At 31.6% G+C, this 25567-nt stretch overlaps 4 protein-coding genes across 5 annotated transcripts; 3 read left to right on the top strand and 1 right to left on the bottom strand.

Moving 5' to 3' along the window:
- Positions 1-143: 143 nt before the first annotated feature.
- On the top strand, positions 144-2166 carry LOC131619556 (probable pectinesterase/pectinesterase inhibitor 44). The gene is made up of 2 exons (XM_058890645.1): positions 144-252; positions 1469-2166. Exons 1-2 carry the CDS (start codon positions 144-146, stop codon positions 2164-2166), a joined length of 807 nt encoding a protein of 268 aa, XP_058746628.1.
- Positions 2167-10910: 8744 nt separating this feature from the next.
- Positions 10911-13291, top strand: LOC131617655 (uncharacterized). The gene is made up of 2 exons (XM_058888913.1): positions 10911-11809; positions 12617-13291. Exons 1-2 carry the CDS (start codon positions 10944-10946, stop codon positions 13254-13256), a joined length of 1506 nt encoding a protein of 501 aa, XP_058744896.1. The 5' UTR covers positions 10911-10943; the 3' UTR covers positions 13257-13291.
- A 5198-nt stretch (positions 13292-18489) lies between these two features.
- Positions 18490-24336, top strand: LOC131621043 (uncharacterized). The gene is made up of 9 exons (XM_058892248.1): positions 18490-18673; positions 19500-19703; positions 20201-20277; positions 20562-20615; positions 21381-21632; positions 21750-21812; positions 22075-22143; positions 22225-22270; positions 22628-24336. The coding sequence occupies exons 1-9, from the start codon at positions 18640-18642 to the stop codon at positions 22687-22689; spliced, it is 861 nt and encodes a 286-aa protein (XP_058748231.1). The 5' UTR covers positions 18490-18639; the 3' UTR covers positions 22690-24336.
- LOC131621044 (arogenate dehydrogenase 1, chloroplastic-like) lies at positions 23025-25042 on the bottom strand. 2 transcript variants are annotated; one of them, XM_058892250.1, is made up of 7 exons: positions 24734-25042; positions 24485-24551; positions 24174-24329; positions 23686-23768; positions 23533-23602; positions 23342-23416; positions 23025-23259 (listed from the first exon to the last, which is right to left on the bottom strand). In XM_058892250.1, the coding sequence occupies exons 1-7, from the start codon at positions 24889-24891 to the stop codon at positions 23173-23175; spliced, it is 696 nt and encodes a 231-aa protein (XP_058748233.1). In that variant the 5' UTR covers positions 24892-25042; the 3' UTR covers positions 23025-23172. The 2 variants fall into 2 exon arrangements, with proteins under 2 accessions (XP_058748233.1, XP_058748232.1); XM_058892249.1 differs by having other exon boundaries at positions 24485-24656; positions 24734-25036.
- Positions 25043-25567: the final 525 nt, after the last annotated feature.

Genomic DNA, 25567 nt, shown 5'->3' with positions numbered 1-25567 from the left:
ACGCACAAATTCTGGTCTCGTACGCGCATTTGTTTACATAATATATTTATTTTAAATAGAAGGTTAAAAAATTAAAAAATTATTTAGGTCAATAATAGATTTTTTCTGTGCACATGAAACGCAAAGTTTATTGATTAAATTTAATGTGCATTCATGCAACTACTTTTGGTCAAGATTTTATTTCCAAGTCAATCACATTTAAGAACACAACAGGTCCACAAGGTGAGCAAGCCGTAGCACTTTATGTCGCTGGTGAGTGATCAACTTTTTTAAATTGTGAAATTCAAGGATATCAAGACACGTTGTGTGTAGAATATAGTCGTCAATTTTAACGCAATTGTTCAATCTTTGAAACTATTGATTATATCTTCGAAAAAATGAGTTTGATCCAGAACTCAAGGATAATGGTGAGGAAGCCTGGCCCAGGACAAAAATATGTTATAGTTGCAAGTGGCATATACAACAATATTTCCAATTCTAGATTAGTCCTCAAGAATTGTGTCATCATGTCGGACAAAGAGCTCATACCATACTGGTTGAATGAGACAACTCATTTAGCAAGGTCGTAGGGAAGATTTTCCAGAGTTATTTTTATTAACAATAATATTGGAAACATACTTCAATATGAATAGTTATTTAGGTTTAAAATATACTTCAAGAAATGAAATACTTACATTTCAATAAGTAAAAAAGACGTGCATGGTTTGATATTTTCCAACATTCAACATCCCATAATTTCTCATAATTATTTTTACATGCATGGTTTGAATCGTGGAATAAATTAATTAGTCACTTCCAGCTAATTTACCTAAATTCCACTTAAGATAATAGCAAGACCTCAACAATATAAATAGGACGAAATTTCCTTTGTTTAAGTTCTCAATAACACCTTAATCCAATATATAATTAGTTTCTCAAAAATAATCATGATGATAACCAAAATGTGATTTTCTGGCCAAGTCAATCACATTTTACCTTTTTCATTTATTTTTTTCTTCACTTTTTTGAATAATTGCTTTATTCTCTTTTTCAAATCCCATGATCTCTAAGTACTAAACTTAATATAAATAAAATATATATATATATATATATATATATATAAAATAGGAGAGCAATTTTTCAAAGAAGTAACTACTCACATATAATTTTTTCATGGACACAACTACATAGACAACCCACATTGTATTATATGTTTTTATTTTGTTTCTCACTTCCTTACCAAACTCCCAGATTTTTTACCCGACCAAATTTCCCTTTATATCATCATATATGGGGCTGGGGTAGCTCTCTACTGCAATTCATTGCACATATTTCCATATTTTATTTTGTATGTATACTATTGAAATAAACTCAAGCAATACAGCTTAAAGATAATGCTTCACTATTGAAATAAACTGAAGCAATACACCTTAAATATATACTATGATCTTCAATTAAGTACTAAATTTTTTAATGTGTATGCATGCAGCTACTTTTGGTCAAGATTTTCTGGCCAAGTCAATCACATTTGAGAACACAACTTGTCCAGAAGGAAAGCAAGCGGTAGCACTTTATGTCGCTGGTGACCGATCTACTTTTTTCGATTGTGAAATTCGAGGATATCAAGACACGTTATGTGTAGAAAAAGGTCAGAAATTTTACCACAATTATTCAATCTCCGGAACGGTTGATTTTATCTTCGTCCAAACCAGTTCCACCTTGATCCAGAATTCAATGATATTGGTGAGGAAGCCTGACCCAAGACAACAAAACATCATAGTTGCAAGTGGCCGATACAACAACAATCACACTGCTAGAATAATACTCCAAAACCGTGTCATCATGCCGGACAGAGAACTTATACCATATCTATTGACGGTAAGGACTTATTTGGCAAGGCCATGGGGAAATTTTTCCAGAGCTGTTTTTATAAACAATAATATTGGCAACTTTATACAACAGGAATGGTTTTTACCTTGGAATCCAACTGTTCCATATACTGAAAACTGTTATTTTGCTGAGTTTAACAATAATGGACCTGGTGCTGATGTTAGAGGAAGAGTGAAATGGGTAGGAGGCCTAATTACCAAAGACGAAGCCACTCAATTCACAGCAGAACCATGGCTTCATGCTAATGCTTGGTTACCTTCCACAGGAATTCCTTACACTCCGGGATTTCAGACTTAAGTTTTAAGAATTTTAAATATTTAGCTATAAAGAATGTGTGATAAGGGAGTCTTTATAATAAAAAGTTGATTATGAGTGTCTAGTTTCTACATGTCTAGCTTCCAGTAAGAAATATGTAATCCCATTATTGGAACTAAGGGTTTTAAATTGAATACAACATCTGTTATTTTAAAATTTTAATCAATTTAATTATTTAGTTAAATTGAACTAGTTACAAACTTGGCATTCGCACGGGTTCTGGTCTCCTACGCGCATTTGTTTACATAATATATTCATTTTTAATAGGATGTTAAAAAAGAAAATAGTTAGATCGATAATAGATTTTTTGTGTGCACGTGAAAATCAAAGTTAATTGATAAATTTTAAGTACTATATTTAATGTGCATGCATGCAACTACTTTTGGTCAAGATTGTATTTCCTAGTCAATCACATTTGAGAACACAGTGAGTCCATAAGGTGAGCAAGCAATAGCACTTTATGTCGCTGGTGAGTGATCAGCTTTTTTCAATTGTGAAATTCAAGGATATCAAGAAACGTTGTGTGAAGAATACGGTCGTCAATTTTACCGCAATTTTTCAATCTCCGAAACTGTGGATTTTATCTTCGACCAGGACAATATAACATTTTAGTTGCAAGTGGAAGATACAATAACATTTCGAATTCTGAAATAGTCCTTAAGAACTTTATCATCATAAAGGACAAATATCTCATACCATATCTATTGAAGGTGTCGACTTATTTGACAAGGCCGTAGGGAAAATTTTCAACAGCTGTTTTTATTAACAATAATATTGGAAACTTTATCAAGAAAGAAGGGTTCTTAGTTTGGAATGTAAATGTTCCAAATACTAAAGACTCTTACTTTGCAGAGTTTGGGAATGTTGGACCTGGTGCTTATGCTACAGGAAGAGTGAAATGGGCAAGAGGTCTAATTACTAAATATGAGTCGACTCAGTTAACTGCAGAACCATGGCTTCATGCTCATGTTTGGTTACCTTTCACCAGAATTCCTTACATTCCTGGATTTGGGACTTTGAACTAATTAATTAAATTTAAAGAATTTCAAATATCATATTATGATCTAATTAGCTATACAGAACTAGTAACAAACTCGTGCGTACGCACAGATTCAGATCTCGTACGCGCATTTGTTTACATAGTATATTTATTTTAAATAGAAGGTTAAAAAAGAAAAAAATAAACTAATAAACTTTAAGTAACTAAAAGTAACTAAGTAATTAAACTGGTGATACTCCATTTAAAAAGTCATTTAAAACATTCAACATGAAAATTTGTATGGCCTAAATTTAATCGCAGAAAATTTAAAGCATGACCAAAATATAACTAAACTAAAATATAAAATGAAAATATTTTTAGGAAAAAGTAAGAACTGTGAATTGTATTTACTATTGTAAATATATGTGATTTAATCCAATCAAAGGAACCAATCTAGTGGTTAATCCATATCTTCGCGAGGGATTTGCTACCTTCTATACCGTTGGTGCCTTTATGAGTATCTCTCTCTAACAAATTATTGCCTCTCACTAAAATAAATTATTCTATTCATTTATGCATTTCCATATTGTCAATCCTGTATTCCTGTCCCCATATCTTCAAGGTAAAAATGTAGACTTATTGTGTAGTGGTCGTAGGATTCGTCAGAGAAATTGCAGGAATTGCAGGAATCTGAGCAGTTTCTATCTCGGAGATCACAGTAGTCTGAGTTTGGATTAGTGGCTGATTCTGAGCAGCCACCAAGTCTTGAACCATAGATGTTAATCTTTCAATACCGGAGCGTAAGACAACAACTTCTTCTTGCCACTCTTGATCATCAACAATATCGTCTTCCATTCTTTAACGATTGGCGCGAGTATTATACCGGTGCGTCAGCTTGACTCTGAGGAGAGAGAGAGGAATGAATAAGACTCTGACTCGGATGTGTAGGTGATTGTGAATGCGGTATGATGCATGCAATGCAAAAGACTCTTTTTTGTTTTAATTTTCAAAATATATCACAATATCTTTCAAGAATTTATTTAAGGGTTTTGTAAATGTAAACAATCAAGAAACAAACCATCTGATCTGATATCCGTGCCCTACATGTGGCTTTGATGGTTATAAAATTTCTTGGTCAAGTGATAATAACTAGGGTGAACATCAGTTCAGGTCGGATTGGATTCGGCCCAACTTTCGAGTGATATATGATGATTTAATTTCGGCCGTTTTTATTTTTGGTTTTTTTCTTTTGGTTAAAATCGGTTCAGTTTATTAGATATTTTTTTTCTATTAGGCATATTATTGGGTCATATCAAATTTTAAATCCAAATTTAAAATGAGTCAAATTTTTATTTAAATTTTTTAATATGGTCATCAATTAATTACTAGGTTAGTATAAATTATGGGCCAACTTAAATTATTGATTTTTTAAATCTATTTTACTATTTATAAATGGATGATTTTTGTCCAACTTTTAATTACAAAAATTAGACTATATTGAGATTCTATTCCAATTTGATAAAATTAGTATAATTAATTCTTTCATTAAAAAAAAATTATCTACCTTGTATTATTTTAAAATTGGAAAATTAAAAATGTTATCAAGTCTAAATAACACAATTTATTTTGTTCATATTTGATGTTTGTATCCTCTTGATGCTTCACCTAACTATGTAACTGTGGCAATTTATATTCCATTGCTTGAATATAGTCTTTCTTGATCATAATTTTTTTAACTTTTTTTTTTCTCTTCAAATTTTATTTTGATATTTAATAGAATGGAAGATGTCTTCTATCAAAGCAATCTTATTATGCTATCATTCAATTATCATTCAATTAGAACAGGATCCTACATAAAAAAACAAATTTATAAAATCTTAATTGAACAAGCAACAATTAGCCACATACATAAATCTATTATGATATTACAATTAATAAATTCTTTAAAATATTAAATTTGTCCAGTCCCGACTTGGGCCAATGTAAAAAATTGAAAAACTCGATAAAATAATAAGATAATAATTTTTCGGGAGATCCCTTTATAATTTTCGGTCCCAAAAAAATCTTATATTAATAATTTATAGAAATTAAAAAAATATATATTACACTCTATTGAAATAAAAAGTCTATTTTTCTTTAAGAATACATTGAACACATTTGTTCCTCTTGTTTACATTTACTGTACTTCAAAAGTCATTATTAATTTTCAATGCATATGAACACAATAGTTACTAATTTACGTTGAGTCCCAAGGTTTGCTGCAACGTAATTCTAAGAGGCATCGACTAATTTACCTTTTTGTTTGGTATGTACAATATAATTACTTAAAAACTCTTTAAATTAATAGTTATTAATTTATCGATAAATTAATAACTCTCTAAATTAATAAATTTCTCCGATCCTGACATTTTTAATTCAAAGAGTTTCTACTGTAGTTATATAGCAACAAAATTCTATAGAATTAGAATCATACTTTTCTACACATGAATACCATAAGAACATTCTCTTACAAACAATGTTCTATTTTTAAAGTCCTTAGTAGAAAGTGTTGTGTCATTCTCATTTTCTTGTAGTAACATTCATGTTAAAATCATTTTCATATGCAACAAAATTGGAATTCAAATCAAATTATAGAATTTGAATTTAATATTTTTTTTTTGGACAATAATCGAGTCAAACCACCGACGACAATTGGTTCGTATGTCTAATTTTCAATTTTCTACCCATAAATTTGTCTATCTAAACCAACCATAATTAATTATGATGAAAATTACTACGGAGCATTTAAATTCAAGAATTAAAAAGTAAAATGACGTATGTGGACAAATTATGCTATTTTTTTAATCTACCCGATCAATCCAACTTAAATCAACCTGTTGTTTCTCGGTTTGTCAAATTTGCAAATCCAATCTAAATCAATATATATTGGATTCTCTCAAAACCAAATCAAACCGGCCCGAGAACACCCCTTAATCACCTTAATCAAAGTATCTCATTATCCGAGTCAAAAGCGTGGACTTTGATCAAAGGGTTGTTTTTATTAAAAACTTGATCTATTGGGCTTTATTTCTTTTGTTACGTGGGCTTAGAACTTTATTAGTACAGGCTCATTTAACTTTGTTAGTACAGGCCCATTTAGAACTTTGTTAGTACAGGTCCATTTAGGTTTTACATATATGATGTATTCACCTATTTTTTCCATTCAATGAGAAAGACGACAAAGTTATTCAGTTCAAAACTTTTCCTTCTACATTTTCATCTTCTCCAAGATGCAACTTCATGTTGTAATATGGTATCAAAGTCTGGTTCATCTCATCATCATCATCATCTTTATCTTCACCTTCCGCACATAAACTTTGTTTCATACTATTCTTTACATCATTTTTTTCTTCCCTTCTCTTGTTCAATTTCTTTCACCCACTTCATTCCACAACCATGGCTTCCGATCATGATTCAGATCACGATTCCGATATTCATGAATCACCCAAAACAAAACTCACAAATCCCACCCTCAATCCAAGAGATCCATTCTATCTCCATATTGGCGAGAATTCACACTCTTAACTTAGAGCTAGCGTCCGTTCTCCTCACATAAATATATTTTTACTATGATCACACAAATTCCTATATTCCAATGATATTTTTATACTCAATTGACACGTATCGTAGATTTCAAACACAGAGAACCAATCAGCATTTTTTTCGGTTAAAAAAATAAGGCTAACTCTTCACTCTTAAAAAATTACAATCAAACAAACCAATAATTTATAAATTGTTTCAAAAAATTACTCAAATTTAAAGCTATTTTAAATAGCTTTTACAGAAAAAAACATTCTTATGATTATTTTTTTGAAATATCATGTGATTCTAAAATCTTTAATAATAAATATTTAAGTTATTAGTTCTCAAAATTACTCGTTTAATTTATAAAAATTAAAACTTTTTATTTACATAACAAGATTTAAAATAATTTCAACTAATTTTTAAAAATTCTCATAAAAAAATCATTTTTATAGAAAATTTCTTTGCCAACCTCCCTACCTTCTAGTCCACCTCTGGTGAAAACCACATACTACCCCTGACTTCGGAAATGCATTTCCGAAATGCAAGAAAAAGGTGTTTTCGGAGATGCATCTCCGAAAATGCCTTTTTTTTGAAAAAATTATCTTATTTCGGAAGTTCATTTCCGAAAACATCATTTCGGAAGTGAACTTCCGAAATACTGCGCGTTCTGCAGATTTATCAAAACACTCCCCCTCCCCCATTCATTTACCCTAACTCAAATCAAAAACAAGCAAAGGCGAAAATTTGTGCAAACACACTTCCAAGGCTGCATCAAGGCTCCAATCACATTGCTATACAACATTCAAAAGCCCACAAATCACTCAATTTGTAAGTTTTAAATTTGTTAGATTCATTATTCAAATGCATGTTATTTAGGGTTTCAATTGCATAAATGATATATGGACTGGTTGTTAGTAGTATTTAGGTTGTTTATAAGCTTTTTGAATTGGTTTTGTGTTTGATTTTGGGGTCTGCCATGGAAGTTGCAGAAAACTCCATCGCAGAGATGTTTCGGAAGTTCATTTCCGAAAACACCTCCATCCCAGTTTTCGGAAATGAACTTCCGAATTGTATCAGAAGTTCAAATTTTTTAGTTTTTTATTTTGTCTCGCATATTAATCGATTTCAATTGTTTACAGGAACATGTTAGGCAACCAACCAGCACGCATCAGACAGGGTAGGGACACCCAGACTGCGTCGGCTAGACAGGGTAGGGAGTGTCCGTTTTAATTTGCAAGTACTTTATTTTTAACGCCTTTGTTTATTGTGCCTATTTCTTTGAAGTTTGTGTGCATGCGTTCTGACTTCTTTGACGGCGTGTCGCTGGTTTCCAACGTCTTTGTTCTTTAATGACTTGTCCATTTCCCAAGCGTTTTTGTCCCCTTTCTTCTTTTATAAAAGGAGGTCTCATGGACCTTTCTTTCTTCATTTTCACGCAGGAATGGGTGGCGCTAAGGGAAGAAAGGGTTCTTCAACCTCGTGCTCTCGCGGAGTGAAGGAGGTGAAGGAGAAGAAGAAGGTTTTGACTGGTTCTGCTTCTCGTCCCCTGGAGGTCCATGGCTCGGACGTACAGGCTCAGTCTTCAGGCGTGAGAGTCATGATCAACGCTGATGGTTCTGAGACTGAGTGGGATGAGGATTGGTATCATTATCTTCATTCGGAGGAGTTCGCTCGTCGGGCAGAATAACGTGTTTTTGTTTTGTTTGATGTGTATTTTTTAACGCTCGTCGGGCAGAATAACGTGTTTTTTTTTGTTTGACGTGTTTTGTTTTGTTTTGTTTTGATTTCGGATTGTATCTTTCGCACAGTGCTTTTGGATTGGATTTATCATATTAGTATTTTCAGTTTATCTGTTGCTTATTTTATTTGGCGTTTGCGTTTAATTAAAATGCGAGACAGTTTAAGAAAAAACATTAAAAAAAACACAGTTTCTGCATAATTCGGAAGTTCATTTCCGAATTCACCCCCATGAGGTGTTTTCGGAAGTTCATCTCCGAAGACACCCCCCATGAGGTGTTTTCGGAGATGCACTTCCGAATTGTGGAATTTTTTTAAAAAAAAAAGCGCTTCGGAAGTTTATTTGCGAAGCAGGGGTATTTTGGGATTTTCGCTGGGGTGACCCCATAGGGAGGTGGCTAAAGAAATTTTCTTTTTATAATACTATTTTTTTTTAAAAAAGAAAATCTGCAACAAAACCCTTAATAACTCAATTTATAAAACCCTGAACATTTGCCACGTACTTTGTTCAAATTCTTTTCCTATCAATTAGTAATTCTCATCTTTCTTTAAATCTCTATGTTTTTTCTAAATTATTTCTACAAATTACTCATGCAAATGAAGAACAAATAAAAGTTTCCATTTCAGTTACGTGCAAGCGATCATAAGTCCCTATGAGTTGGCATTTATTTTATAGAATATGGTCCATTTTCTTGTAGCGTAGAATATATGATCTAAAAAACCTCTCTTTTCATATGAAAAGTTATGTATATTTTCAAAGTAGGAATATATTCACACATTAGGTTTACTGTTTTAAATAAGCTGAAACTTAAGGAGTACGTTGAAAGACAAAAGAAGTCGAAGCATTTATGTATATATGACTGAAAAAGAAGTTGAAGCATTTATGATAGATTACTTAGAAAACAAGTCAATAATATATAGAATAATTTTTAACTTTTTGGTTTGTTTTTGACTGGATAGAGAGCATCTTCTGAACCTTTTTTCATTGTTAGGAGCAGTTTGTCTTATAAAGCATCTGGCATATTATTTGAAGTTAATCTCCAATCAAATGAGCCTACTCCATCAGATTTATATTTTAGCATAGACCAAGTGGTAAGAAGCATTAAAAAAAGTTAATTGTGTTTTTTGGCCTAATATACTTAGTTAATAAAAATGGATTGGATTGGACAAACCCATTTAAATATTAAAAAAAAAATCTTTATTATGTTAATTTCTTTGTTAAAATAAATTGTCCAATTGACTTGCAGCCTAAAAAAACTAAGTCTTTATTTAACCTAAACTTGCCCATGTAAATTATTTTAAAAAGTTATAAAAGCAAAAAGGTATATAAAATATACATGTTAATACTTTAAAGAGACCATTTAAAAGCGCCTAACTAAATATGTTAATAAAAATAAATAAGAAAAATACAAAATAACATTGGGGAATTAGACCAAAAGTTAACGATGAAAATCACCCCGACTTGTTAAAAATCTTATTAAAATAAAATTTTAATGAAAGAAAAAAGAGTGCAAAATTAAGACAATGAATCAAACATAAAAACCAGATCAATAAAACCTTTACAAAGGTAAAATAAGTTATTAGGATTGAAATCATTTTAAATAGAGTTAGCCTAGTTATTTCACACCACGTGAAGTTACTAATAGGTAAACTAATGTTGGTCATTTTATCAACACAACAATTTCCTTTTATAAAAATGTGAGTGATTTTAAATACATTTGAGAAAGAAGAAACGCGCAATTCCTTCATCTATTATAAAGAGTCTAAGAAATAAAGTGAAGTTTCTTAAAAGGCAAAGTAACATATGTTGTGAGTCGGTTTCTAGTCATAGATGATGTCAACAATTATCAAAAACATTTTAACAGCTAAAATAACTCTCATTAACCCAGCATGAAAAACAATAGAAATGAAAATATCGAAAACAAAATAAAAGTGTGGACAATGAATCACCTTGTCTAACACACCTTTTATATAACATTTAATGGCGTATCGTCACCATTTTCGTAGGACCTAATATAAATTGCTAAAAAAAAGTCAATGAATATGTCATGTACATTTCATCCAAATCGATAAATTAATTATCCTTGTCTTATTTATCTGAATTTGTGATTATGCTAAAAGTCATATACATAATTAATATTGCCTAGTATTTAAACATATATTAAAAAAAATCAAAATATATGTGGTTTAGAATTTTTAACTTTTACTTATCTTTAAGTGTGAGGATTACTATCACATGCGAAGGAAAATCATGAAACCCTAAAAATTAGTTATCTTATCCAAACACTCCTCTTGTGTCAATTATTCGTCGTTATAATCACATGAACCACTTTTGACTTTTCTTTACCTAACAAGAATCTTAACTTTGCGTCCATAAAACAAACAAGTACACGTCTCAAAATATATCAAAACCCTAGCTACACTCAATCACTATATATAACCACATTGAGCCTTTGAGTAAATTCAATTACAACAAGCTATGTCTTATTGCAAATCCATTGATGTGTTTTCATGGATTCAAAACCTTCCACCAATATCAGAATGGAAAACATCTTCCATATCCTTAAGCTTATGTTCTTTAACAAACTCATCTCAACCATCACTTAACCTCACCATATCAAAAAACCACCAATCTCAAAAACTCTCTTTTGCTATTGTGGCTGATTTCAATATCCCTATTTTTCTTTGGACCTCAAAACCATTCAAGCCTAGCACTATAATAGCACATGAAGAAACCATTTCAAATCTCCTTGCTAATTTCATACAAGACATCCTTCTTTATGGCTCAAAAAATAAAAATAATAGTACTACTCTTTTCATTAAATTTCCGAAGCTCGAAACTATTTCGAACTTCGGTGATATTTTCAACCTTGCTTTCTTAACCCTATTTTTCTTAGTTTGTATTTACGAAGCTCCGTCCGATCTTCGTTATGGATGTCTTAATAATATAAAGGAACAATTATCAAGTTGTGGATCAAGAATATCATCAAAGATGTTGATGAAACTCTTAGGTTCGAATTTAGAAGAGAAGTGGATGCGTTCTATTAACCTTGCTATTACAAATTGGATTGTGGAGTTACAAGAAGTAGCTACAATGAATCATAGAATGCTTAGAACACCAAGTCCTTTGTTTTCTTATGCATTTTCAGCATTTGGGTTGTGGAAAGTTCAATTGTATTGTCCTCTTATAACCATGGATGTTGTTAGTGCAAATAATCATGCTGCTGATGAGAGACTTCAATTCTCTCTCAAATATCAACAAATTGAAGGTGTTCTTCAATTCAATCACAGAGTCTTTGTCAAAGAGAAGTGGGTTGAAATCATGATGAACATTGACAATATAAGGTAATATTATTTATGCTTCCATATGAAGAATGGTCCCACTAAAATCAAGAGGAGGTTTGATTTTAAAGTTTCATAAACTTTTTGTTTTGTTTTTAGTCTTTAAAAATATATCACTTTTTGTTTTTAACATTACTCTTTATATTTTATTCATTATACAATTTATTTATATTAAATTTTTTTATAGAATATTTAATTTTTATTAAGCATCTTAAGTAAAGATAACATAATAATTGATTAATCATCAACATATTTAGGGGTTATGAATACAATAATATTGATGAATAATTTTTTATTTATATATATTTAAAATATTTAATTATTTTTTTCCTTTATTTATCTAAAAATGTCTCTTGTTTAACCTAATTTTTATGTAATTTACACTTCTTCTAAATATTGAGTATTAATTTTAATATAAATAATTAATTTTTTTTTGTTGATGTTTGATTAATATAATGGTTGAGATGTAATAATATTTAAATTAATTATTTGAACTTTTTACAAATAATTAGACTAATAAAATCCCTATTTTTTTTATGACAAAAATCTTTGCAAGTAATGCTATTTTTTTTAGTAGAAATCAAGTGTCCTCTGGATGCAACTCCAAAAACTAATTTTTTGAAACATAAACAAGTAATTTTATTATTGTTTTGTTTTAGTATTTTTTATAACTATTTAAAATATTTAGAACAATGAAATCTCTATTCTTTATGATAAAAAATCTTCAAAAGTAATTTTATTTTTATTTTCTTAGTATTTTTTTATTATATGATTAATTTTTTCAATTTTTCAATTTTTGTGGCAATATAGATGTGATGTTTACAAACTAGTAGATGACAATCTTATGAGAGAAAGAGGAGCTGGTGCATCTGAAAAATACTTTCCATCAAGAATATCATTACAACTTACACCAACCCTTCAACATCAAGTGCTAAGTGTATCCGTAGGAAAATCCTCAGAAAATCCAAGAATGGAAATAGGCATAGAAAAATCCCTAGAAGCTTCATTTCAACCAACAAATCCATACATAGGACTGAACGTATCAGCTGGAGAATCAACAACAATGAGTTTAAAGCCATGGAAGTTCGAAGAATCGGTTTACGGTTATAGCGCGAATTTGAATTGGTTTCTTCATGATAGTATGGATGGAAAAGAAGTGTTTTCATCAAAGCCTTCAAAGTTTGATATGATTAATCCAAAGTCATGGTTTAGGGATAGGTATTCAAGTGCTTATCGTCCTTTTACTAGAGAAGGTGGTGTTATTTTTGCTGGTGATGAATATGGAGAAAGTGTATGTTGGAAAGTTGATAAAAATGCTAGAGGGAAGATTATGGAATGGGAAATTAGAGGTTGGATTTGGGTTACTTATTTGCCTAATAAGTATAGGACATTTTATCATGAAACTAGGAGGTTGGAGTTTAGGGAAATCGTGCATCTTAATATTCCTTAGCTTAGGAATAAAGCAGAATATAAATATTCCTTGTATTTTCAACCCAAAAAAAAAAAAAAAAGAGTTTCTCTACTTGGTTGATAGAAAAATATAATGTGTGTATTAGTATTGTTTTACAAAATAAATTTTAGTTCAAGTGAGAGTGGATAGGAGACAATGTATGTATGGATTTGACAAAAGTTTTTCTTATCGATTGGATTAACGATTCGAGGTTTTACTGTTGGACAGACAATGTTTAAAGTTGTTTCAATTAAAATAGTCAAAATAAAAAGGGTGTTCGACAATCAACATACTTTCATATCTCAGCCTTTGACAATTTTTATTTCTTAGCATCAGAAGCAGTGGATCTTTTCATAGTCTTAAAACTCATACATATCACCAATTGTTAGTATCAATGGTGATTCATGCTGGATTTTGTAGGAAAGATCATAATTTAATTTTCCGCAACTACAATCATGAAGGGGCTGCCAAAACTAAAACTCATGTTTAATTTATTGTCCATTTATTTTCTATTTATTTATGGTTGGGTAGGTATAGAAGTGGTGGGGACTTCATCCACTCTAAAAACGACAATCCTTAGATGTTGTAGACATCATGTTCAACGACCCATTGGATTGATAATTTCTTTCTATGGGTTCATAAAAAAGGATATGTAGCTCATTTGATGAGTGCTTACTTGCCTTTTATGAGTGCATATTCACCATAATAGAACTACGGTTGTCCTTTTCTAAATTTGAGGTAGCCGTCCTAAAATACTTGAAGGTTTCCTCCTCCTAGATTCATCTAGGGTCTTAGGCTTACATGAAGGTGTTCCAGTTTTGTGTTGAGCACAAGTATTGTAAGTCTTCCCTATGGTTGTTCTTGGACTTGTTCTAGGTCGTGCGTACCTCACAGAATGACGTCCATGATCAAGGGACCAATCCTTGTTTCAGCTCTTTTACCAATAACGGAGGCAATTTCCTGAGGTGTTTCATATTGGTGAATCCCCTTACTCCATAGGCTCATCTTTCCTTGTGCTATAACTCAATTTAGTCTTCTCGCTTCTACAACAGTAAATTCCTGAAGTATTGGTCTTAGCCTCACATTTATTTTACTGTCAATTCTTTCTGCCTCAAGCTAGATCCCTTCTCTGGTGAAGAAATTATGATGAGGAAGGACTTGCATTCCTTGTACCACATACTTGGTAATGAATATGGTTTTGGGATTGGTGAGGTGTCTTTTTCTCTACAGAGGAAAAATTGAATTTATACATGCACCATCGTAAGTGTGGTCGATTGCACGGAGAGGAAAGAGATCTTTGGTGAAGACGTAGTCCTATAATTTTTTTACATGTGTTACTGTATGTTGTAGATAACATGGATAAATTTTATCTTCTCTGAAAGTGTTGTCACTGTATCGTATGGTATCACTTATGTGTTTTGATGCTTTTTTCTATTTGATATAGATACTTTTAGTACTTGCATAGTTGTAATTTGATTATATTGTCATGTACTTGTACTTTATTTGTTCCGTACTTCATTTGTAATTGCTTAGGCTAATGTGTTGTTGTGCCAATAAGAAGCATCTTTACTCAATTAATAAGAGTGTTTGTTCCTTATGTCATTTTGAACCTAGATAATTACTACTTTGTCGTTCCATCATACGTAGCTTGAATCACAAGTTAGAACTCTTAAATCTGTATTTTCAGTTAGTTGATTCGAATCAATTGTAATGCATGATTTGAATCATAAACGGTGTGCAAAATGGGATTTGGCTCTGGATAATTTGATTCGAATCACAATATGAACATGATTCGAATCACAACCTCTTGTGATTCGAATCAAGTGCAAAAATTGATTTGAATCAACTGCAATCTTGAAGCTTTATTTTAGATTTACCCAAACTGATTTGAATCAGAATTTTCACTTGATTTGAATCAAAGCTTCAAGATCCAATTTTTACCCTTCATTTGAATAGTTGTTTCTTTGATGTAAGTAACAAGTGAGTGAGACCTATGGAGAAACCCATAGAGACAAAGAGTGATTTTTCTTCTATTCTTAGTGTGTTTTTATACCCATCACCATGATTATTTCTCTTCTTTACTATGACAACTTCTTGATTATGAATTCATGTCAAATACATTCTCCTTTTTGTTGCATCTTGTTCTTGTTCAATTTATTTTTGTGTTAAGGGAATTAGAGAAGGGGAGTTAATTAATCTTGATGTGTTGTTTATGGTTAATCAATCGCTTGATAACAATCAAATCCAAGACCCGTTCACCTAGAAACTTGATAGAACCTTGTGTGTGTGTGTGTGTGTGTCTGTCTGTTTGTGTGTGTGTGTTCTTCATTAACATTTATATAAAACCCTTGACTAATAACTTGTGTCTTTAGAGTGTTTGTGAGATATTTGGGCACTATTCATCATCTTCACCTTTAGTCTTGTTCCATTGTTGAAGACCTTCATCTCTAAATATGGAGTATTGAGGGAGACTGGTGGTACATTAAGGTATCTAATGTTTTTATGTGAAGTTTGTTGTTTGTAACAGATTCAGGTGTCGTTTCTTGAATGCCGTTTGGTGTTTGTTGTTATTCATCAAGAATAGAGTTTCCACTATATTCCAAGAAAGGTTTTGGCGAGATCTAGTATCAATTTCCGTAAGAAAGGAATGAAAGTTATCCATGTTTAGTGGCATTGGAGAAAGATTGCTCGCATATAAAGTTGAGAGTTGTCCAATTAACGCTTGGCTATGGTAATTGCTAAGATAAGATATCGATGGGAGTAGGTGGATTGCCACATACAAATACTTGGAGCAGAATTATTGTGGATAGCAAGGTTATTGGATCAAGATATTTTAGAGATCTTGTTTTTGTTAGCAGTTGAGTGTCTGTATCAACAGAGGAAATTATCGTTTGATAGTTAGTTGTAACCAAAATGCTTGTAATTAAAATTATATATTTGTGGAAGATCGTGATTATTTTTCAATGATTTTTAACGCCATTGAAGAGTGGAGAAGGCAATGTGAGGACGAATGTCGAACCACTATATATCTCTGTGTATCTTTTCTTCTCCCCTTACCTCCTTTACCTTTCCAGTATTCATCATCTTTCTATTGCATTATTGCATTTTTGAATTGATTGTGTGTCACATAATTTAATCTTTTCTTATAAAGATTTAATGTATAAGCTTAGGTCGGTGGTGTTTCAATCTTATTGAAGTATCATGAATCCAATTATGTCTTAATGGAACATATATGCTAAGAGTTTTGAATTAGTTTCTTTTAAAGCTACTTCGGTTTATCTTGTGATTGACTTGCATTAGAAGTAATCAAGTGTACAATGAACATCATGTATCATTTCATATTGTTTAATTCATTGAGATTCTTCCAAACTCCTTTGTTTTTGTGTTTTACTTTCGCGCTTCTTAAAATCTCTGATTTCATACATGGGACCTAAAATGTTTTTAAAATTGTCTTTAAGGGAAAAGAGTTTATTCAACCACCTCCATTATAGACCTATTTGTTTCCATATTCTCACCTAACATTCTCTATATTCTTGCCAATGTTAGATTTCATAGAAGGTTTCTTTGAGAAGGAATGAAAGGGGGATCTAAGATCTCTTAGATTAAATGGTATAATGTGTGTAAGCCTAAGAAAAAGGGAGGCTTGGAGTCATGGATCTCTGGATGATAAATTTATTCATTTTAGCTAAGTGGAAATGGAGGTTTCTTACAGGTGCTTCAGGTTTGTGGTGTAATATTCGTGTAGTTAGGCATGGTGCCTTCAATTGTTTCCTTTTTGTAGAGAGGGGGGACATTGGGGTTCCGACCAACTTTTTCTTGGTGTAAATATGTGTAACTTCTTGGGTCCAAAGAGGATGATTCCTCTTATTGGTTTGTGGATGTTTTTCTTAGGAAAGTAGAGTCGGGTCTCAATACTTACTTCTAGAAGGCTCCTTGGTTAAGACATGTCCCCTTTTGGTTTAAGTTTCTTGGTTTTTTCTAACTCCATTCAATCAGAAGGGCTGGTGGGAGAGATCAAGCATATGGAAAATAAGGAACTAATTTTGGGTCTTAGGTGGAGGAGAAATTTCTTTCTTAGAGAGTTACTGGTGTTTGAAAATATTCTCTTTCTTTTGAGGTGTTATTCTCTCTCAGGATAGATATAAATGGATTTGAAAGCATTATATAAAAGGTTTTTTATGTGTTTCTAGTGCCTTTCATGTTCAATTTGTTGGCTTCTCGATGTCTCATATGCCGATAACTTGATTATTTCCTTCATTTGGATCAACTGAGCTCCTTCTAAAGTGGAAGTCTTCTCTATCAACTTTTCCATGACAAATTCCCTTCTAGTTAAACTTGGCTAAAAGGGGTAATTAGTGATCTTATATGGACTTCTTGTCTTTTCTGTGAGATTTAGTTGAGTCCCTATCCCATCTTTTTGTCACTTGTGAGTTAAGTTTTTTATTGTAATATAGGATTTTCAGTTATTAGGTTGGCATGTGGTTTTTCCTAGCGATCACATGTTTCTTTTTAGTCTTTCCTTTTTTTTTAGATGGTAGGGTCAAGTTTAAGAGTGATTTTATTAAGATATGGCACAGTGTAGTCTATACTATTTAGAGAGTCCATAAAGATGTTACCTTTAATGGTGTTATAAAATTTGTGAAAGAGGTGGAGGAAAAAAATAATTTTGGAGTCTAAAAATAATTTTTAGGTAAAATAAGGATGAACTTATGCACGTACTTTGATTGACTTCAGAATCCTATCCACTTATAATGAATCGAGCATTCATTTTTATTAACATTTATAATGAATCGAGCATTCATTTTTATTAAGATGTATGAAGTAGGCGCTATGTAATTTGTATTATTCTCTTCTTGAATTCTGATATGTTAATATTGGTTCTGAAGATACGAAATCTAACTTAAATTTTAAAAAAATCGTCCTCTAATCTAACTGCTTGGATGCTTTACTTGTCTTTCTCTTTGGTATGCTATTAATTATTATGTTGTTGTGATGTTTTCTTTTTGTTTATTTATTTATATCCTTGGAAATCATCTAAACATCTCTTATGATTTATGATATATTTAGGTGATTATCAGCTATTATATTAATATATCTTGCCATTAAAAAAGGCTTAGCGGTACATTCTTTTTTATTTTGTTATGGAATGAATCATTTAAGTTTCTAAGTAATTGTAAAAAAAAAAACAAGTTTAATAGATGCATCGCGAAAAGGGAACATAGAAAATTAGAAAGTGAAGAGAGAATGTGAACATTTCAAAGCATTTCGCAACAACGACAACACGTGAATTTATTAACAACTTCACCATTTGCATTTCATTTCTTCTCTATAACATAACCTCTTCACACTTTCCCCATTCTCTCTGCAAACTCTCATTTCTTCCATGGATTTCTCCGCCGTCATTCGATCTTCTCACTGTATATCCCTCTCTTTCGCTCTTTCTATTGTCCTCTGTTCATTGCAATGTGACCTTTGCTTCCGTGTTTTCTGATTTCGCTGTTTGTTTTTCATCTTTGATTTATTTTTAGTTTTTGCAATTTGATCACAACTCCGTTTTTGCAATGTTACATTTGTGCGAAGCCTCGTGCTATATGAAAGCACGTTAAATTTGTATCTAGATAAAGATTTAATCCATATATGTTTTTAAAATTGTAATGGTTATATCATTATCAAGGTTGTCTAAAGTCTTTTGCAATTTCGGTCTGGTACATGTATTGTAATGCTGATTGCGATCGTCACGGTATGAATTAACCATAATTTGTTGTTTATCTTAAAAACGGTGATTAATGGTCCCGTGAAGATTTTTCGCGATTTCTGTCGGTACAGGTAATGTAAAGCTGAGTGCGGGCGTCACATTGTGAATTAACAATAATTTGTCTTTTATCTTAAAAACGGTGAATAATAGTATCGGTATATGCACCTTCTCATACTGTCGCAGCCGTTTTTTGCGGTAACGGACATTTTTTAAAACTTTGATCATTATAAATATCCGATTTTTATCATATCTAGTTATAAACCCCTTTTTTTTTCTTACTAAATGATATTTGCTGTTTCTTTTCCATTGTAGCATGAAAGATAGTTAGTTGAGCCTAATTGTATATCATTTAAATGGGGATACTTTTAAAATTTATTCGAATAAGATATTCATGTATTAATTATTGTTATCACCATATTCTTAGTGATCATATTGAAAACCATTGCAATCAGATGCTTAATGTTACTTTTTGACTTCAAATGCCACAGGTTTTATGTCCCACATGCAATCCTCACTTCAGAAACCAGTTGTAATTCCCATAAAAAATATTGTTGGATGGAACTTTCAAAGAAGGACTTTCATCCAGAGCTTGGCAATAAGTGATAAGCACAATGATTCTCACAACAAAAGGAAGAAAACACTAGTGTCTTGCTCGAAACCAACGGAAGCTATTCAAACTACCAAGTCCGAGGGTGGGTTATTTTGATTCTGAAACTGGTTGTGTAATTACATTCTATAATTTATTATATGCGGCTTTGTGTTGATTATGGCAACTAACAAGCCTTATTCTTTATTGATTAATATTTGATTTCTATCTTTTTCAATGGTTATAAGATTTATCATTGCATATGTCACTATAAAAGTATTTGCTAGAAAGTTTTATATTTCTATACACATTCAAGGTTTATATTTTCTCAAACTATTACTATCTTGATCGAATTTGAAATTCTTAACTTCTGTTATTGTCCGTAGTTTGTATGTGAATAAGTTGACTTGTAATGTAAGAGCTATGTGTCTCATTTCTTGTTGTTTCTTTGTTTCTTTCAAAGGAATTATATATTTACTTGTATGCTTAAAATTTGGCAACAATTCTATTTATTTTCTGATGAGCATTATTTTTGCTAATTGAGAAATGCATTTTGGTGGTAACATGTTAATGCAATTTGATAATTATGTTATAATGTTGCAGCTTCTGTGGATAGCGTTACAAAAGAATCAGTGGAGAAAAAACCTTTGCCAACAGCTATATTTCCTAATGGATTTGAGGTCTATATCTATTCTTTATTAAATTTACTAGGAACATCATGTAGCTTATTATTGAAAAATGATACACTTCTGTGGCAATTAGCAATAGTATGCCCCAAATCAACTTATTTTTCTGCTTATCTTAAAATCCTCTGCAAACATATTGACACTATTTTTTAGCAATCTATAGGAAAAAGTTATATTGCCTACATATTAAAATACTTCTGTTTGATGATGATAGTGTTTTTTATTATATTCTTACAAACTCCTATCTCTCTGACATGGTCTGATTTGCTTATGATCAGGCTTTACTAACAGATATATGCGATGAGACTGAAATTGCTGAAGTCAAATTTAAGGTGACCTTCTAGTCTCTTGTTTTCTAGTTTCATAAAATTAAAAACACACTTTAAGTATAATTATAGGATAAAGTGGAAATTCATTGAATGTTTATAACCCTGAGACTAGAGACATGGTAAAGTTCCACATTTCCTTTTTGTGTGTTTATTTGATTAGTCTTAAAATTTGAGATTTTAGGCTTAACTCAGCCCCAAAAACTAGCTCAACGGGCAAAGTATGCTCAAGGGTTATATATATATATATATATATATATATATATATATATATATATATATATATATATATATATATATATATATATATATATATATATATATATATATATATATATATATATATATATATATATATATATATATATATATATATATATATATATATATATATATATATATATATATATATATATATATATATATATATATATATATATATAAGATGGTTAAAGACAATTCATATAAAAATCTAAATCCTTTTTTAATTGTTTGACCTATATTATTTTTTTGCCTTCTTCAACCTTTCAACCTCTGATATTAGATTACCCTTCATTTGATATGAAAACATGCAATCTAATTGAATTTTTAAGATGTTGTTGGCTCACATGTATATAGCACAGATATTGCTGGCCTTCATTTGATATAGCATTGTATGCAACAACTTAGATCTAACTTTGCATCTTTATCGGTTTCTCCAAAGACACATTTCTTTTGGTTTTTGTATATGGGATCTTGTAAATAACTAATTGATTTTTGTTATGATAATAGGTTGGAGAGTTTGAGATGCATATGAAGCGAAGCATTGGAGTAGCAGATGCTCCAATTTCCAACATTTCACCAACTACTCCACTGGCTGTTCCAACTAAACTCATAGTTGAATCAACAACTTCAACCCCACCACCTAAACCATCTCCAGGAACAACCAATCCATTTGTAAATGACTCCCTTGATAAGTCACCAAAGTTGGCTGCATTGGAGGCATATGACACCAAAATTTATGTCTTGGTAGCATCTCCTACGGTATGCCATATATGAATATATACGTTGAGTTTTGCTTTCACCTAGTTACCATCTTGGACTTGAGCTAAGTAGAGTCTGCAATCACTATTTTTCTCCTCTCTCCCTCTCTGTTTCTAGGTTGGTTCATTTCGAAGAGGTAGAACTGTGAAAGGGAAGCAGCTACGTCCTATGTGTAAAGAGGTATTTGACATGTTCCTGTGTCTATTATCCATAATACATAACTGGGTCAGAATCCCAATTGTTTTAACTTTTAACAAATAGGCAATTTTATGTAAAATTATCTATGAAAATGTAAATTAGATATTTTATCTTGGGAACTCTCATACAGGTTGACCTGTATATTTTTACCAAGGTAATTTATGTTGTATCCTGAAAATGTATGCCAGGTTTTTCGTAATTTTGCATAAACTCAATTTCCTGTTTTCAATTTTGAAATCCACAGGGTGATATAATCAAAGATGGACAAGTTATAGGCTATTTGGATCAGTTTGGCACTTCGCTTCCTGCAAAGGTGATCTTTGTCAATTTTTGTAACTGTTCATCCTTCCTATGTACTGCTCCTGACTTCTTTTTTTCCTTTCAAATCTTGCAGTCAGATGTGGCTGGAGAAGTGTTGAAGATACTCTTTCAGGATGGAGGTATAATGTTTGTAACTTCTACTAAAATATATTTAGGATTGAAGTAGTATGGCTCTTCTCAAATAAGAGTAGTACAAGTATGCTTCCAGTAATTAAGTGTGGCAAAAATCATTGACCAAGACTGGAGAAAAATGGTTTGTTGAAATGCTAGGTTTCAAGTATATGTATAATAGAAAGGATTTTTATAGTCTTACCAATTTTGTGAGCTTAGCTCACTTGGCAGGAACATTAACTTGAAACTTCGTGATGAGGGGTTCAATTCAACATCCATTGATTGAACATTCACTTCTTTTTAAGTCTGACGACATACACAGTTTTGAAGAATTTCTTAGTGTTTTTTCTGCTTACTGTTTTCAGAGGCTGTTGGTTATGGAGACCCTCTTATTGCTGTCTTACCATCATTCAACACTATCGAGTGAGCCAGCCTTTCCTATTGTTGATGATTCGTTATACGCCATTTATTCTTTGTATTTTGCAGCAAATAACATATAAGCATATAGGCAAATTCTTTTAACAGTAGATTCAGAAATATTGATCTTTGCAAATATATTTGGCTAAATTGGCATTTGGCCATATATGGTATACTAGTTGCATAAGCTATATTGTATTAACTATTTCAAGTTTTGTTATCATTTATAAGAAGATGCAGGCAAAGAAAAAAAGTACTCTGGTTTCTGAGTTTGCCTGCTTGCCCGAGTCCTTTTTGTGCCCCAAGTATGTGTTCAAACATGCTTGGAGATATTTGCACAAGATATGAAAGATGCTCTCATTATTAAACATAATTTCCAGTAATTGTTGATTTTGAAAATACCATAGATATTTTGCTCGATGCCTAATAGAAGAAAATGATGAAACGTATTTAATGAATGAACAAGGTCAACAAGATTATTAAGCATCAACATTCAGTCTTGTTTTGGACTCAGCTCCTCACTCTTCCTTTGAATCAGCGTCTCTTTAACTTTGTGCAAGGCATGTTGGAGATTTTCCAGCTGTATATTTGACACAAACCATGAGTCTATCTTCGTATACTTGTTTTAATATTTCAATAAAATGAATGAGACAGTTCCCTACCTCTTGATGAGCGAATCTGTTACATATAAATAATCCACTATAAAGATCAAAACTATCTCTCATGGTGGTATCCTTCTGCAATTAAGTTGTGGTGTGTCAATTAATCATATACTCACTGTGTCATGCGTAACTAAGAAAGCTTTTGGATGAAGAACAGGAAAAGTTTGAAAACAAAATGATTGAAGGTGTACCAGTTGAATAAGTGTCTGAAAGCCCTTTGTGTCAATAGGTGTAGACTCAATATTCATTTCTGCCAATGTCCTGCCAAAAGAGAAGCCCAACATTTTACCTACTGGTTATGTATATCAGTATATGTTTGATTTGAGGTTCAGAATGCAGCTTACCTGCCTACTGTGTGTGTGATAAACTGGCTCTTTGCAGCTATTTTATCATGCTCCTCACAGGACATTTGTAGCATCCTACAATCCTGTTCAAACAAAGTAGCGTGGAATAATTAATCACCTAGGATAAGTGTTTCATTTGGAATGCAAGCTGCAGTTTCCTAATGTTGAAGCTTGAAGAGTCTGTTAAAAACTTGCTGCTGGATTGAGTTGAGTTAAAAAAGATTGATTTGTAAATTGTGATATGGGTAGAGCCTCCTGCTAAAGCTATAAAATTTATGACTATACCCTTGTGTCACTTTACTATCAGTTGTTTTGAGTTATGATTTCTCTTCTGTATTAAATTTTTTAGAATATACTAATGCTGATTCTAAGTATTGTTGGGTGAAAACTAAGTCCATACTTTTACTATTTCATTGTCTGTACAAATAGTTGGAAAGACTTGGTGATTGATGATGAGTTGATGACAAATGACTAAAGAATTAACTTACCTCACTAACAAAAACATGGAGGAGATTAGAGCAGGTATCTTCATCACGTATTCTAACTTTATCATACATGAAAGTGAGATCTTTCCACCCGTCCTTTCCACTTTCTGGTCCAAACATTGGATGCGTGCAGAGTATATCCGACTCCTCTGGCAGTACCTGTTATGGAAACATGGGCTGGAGGATTACTACCTTCATATGTTTTTGACATTATCAGTGTCCCAGAGTTTCCATGTCTTGTGTTAGTGTCGATTCTGTGTTTCATTTCATAGGTTCTAACCAAAGACAAATATAAATAAATAAACAAATTGTACCCGTAATAAAAGGTCTCTTGGGTGCTCTTTGACAGAAAGAACATCAACAAAGAGTGTTTTTGGTCGCCTAAGACAAGAAAGTGGCAAAGAACTAAGAACCTTTGAAAAAGACAGAATGGATGTACATATGAGTATGACATCGTTGTTTGCCTCAATGAATGTTCTAACATCCCTGCAACATAGTGTTAAGTCGACATAATATGGTACTGAAATTTAATTTCCTTATTAAGAAAAAAAATGAAGTTTTACCTGAAGAATTGAATACCCAATTGGAGGCATGAATGAGTGTAATCAGTTCGAGAAGTTGCAGTTAGAGTGTGACCTTGTTTGATCATAGTCTTAGCCAGAAACTGGCCAAATGAACCGAATCCAACTATGCCAATTTTCAGAGACCGTGAACTTGACATGATTGGCTAATAGTAGATAAGAAAATGAATCAATTGTAACTTTCTATAGTCTGTACTGCAATAAAAGGGAAAAGGAAAGAAGAATCATGCTGGGACCTACTATAAGTCAGGTTCCGAGCTAATATGACTGAAAAGCTGGTAAAAAAATATCATTCAGTTGAAAATACATAACAACCACCATCTTATTCCCTGTGTTTTTTGGAAAACGTTATCATTAATTTTTTCCATGACAATTTGCAATCTTCTAATATAAAAAAAAAAGGGTCATGCTAAGCACATGTTAAGGATATTATAATTAGAAAAAATTAAATGTAATTAAATGCAATAAAGTCATATTTAAAGTTTCGATATATTGAATACACGCGTTCCAAGAATTTTTTTCTATAAATATCTAATTATCTTGTGCCCTTGGGGCACATGTTAGCTTTTCCCAAAAAAAAAAACGCTAGTAATACAGACATATTAAAAATATAAACTGAAATGATAAAACCAATATTAATAATAATTAAATTGATTTAATTAATAACTTTTTTTAAGTTGATGACATGTAAAATACAAAGAAATGCCGCGGGTTATATCGAATGCAACGGAATGGGTTAATTTGTTATATTCAACTCCATCAAATTATAAAAAAAAATACATAATAATAGAATAAAATCTATATTCCATTGTCTCC

This window comes from Vicia villosa, linkage group LG7 (assembly GCF_029867415.1).
Source record: "Vicia villosa cultivar HV-30 ecotype Madison, WI linkage group LG7, Vvil1.0, whole genome shotgun sequence".
Classification (NCBI taxonomy): Eukaryota; Viridiplantae; Streptophyta; class Magnoliopsida; order Fabales; family Fabaceae; genus Vicia; species Vicia villosa.
Note: the sequence above shows the minus strand (reverse complement) of the source record. Positions and strands in the feature narration are given on the sequence as shown.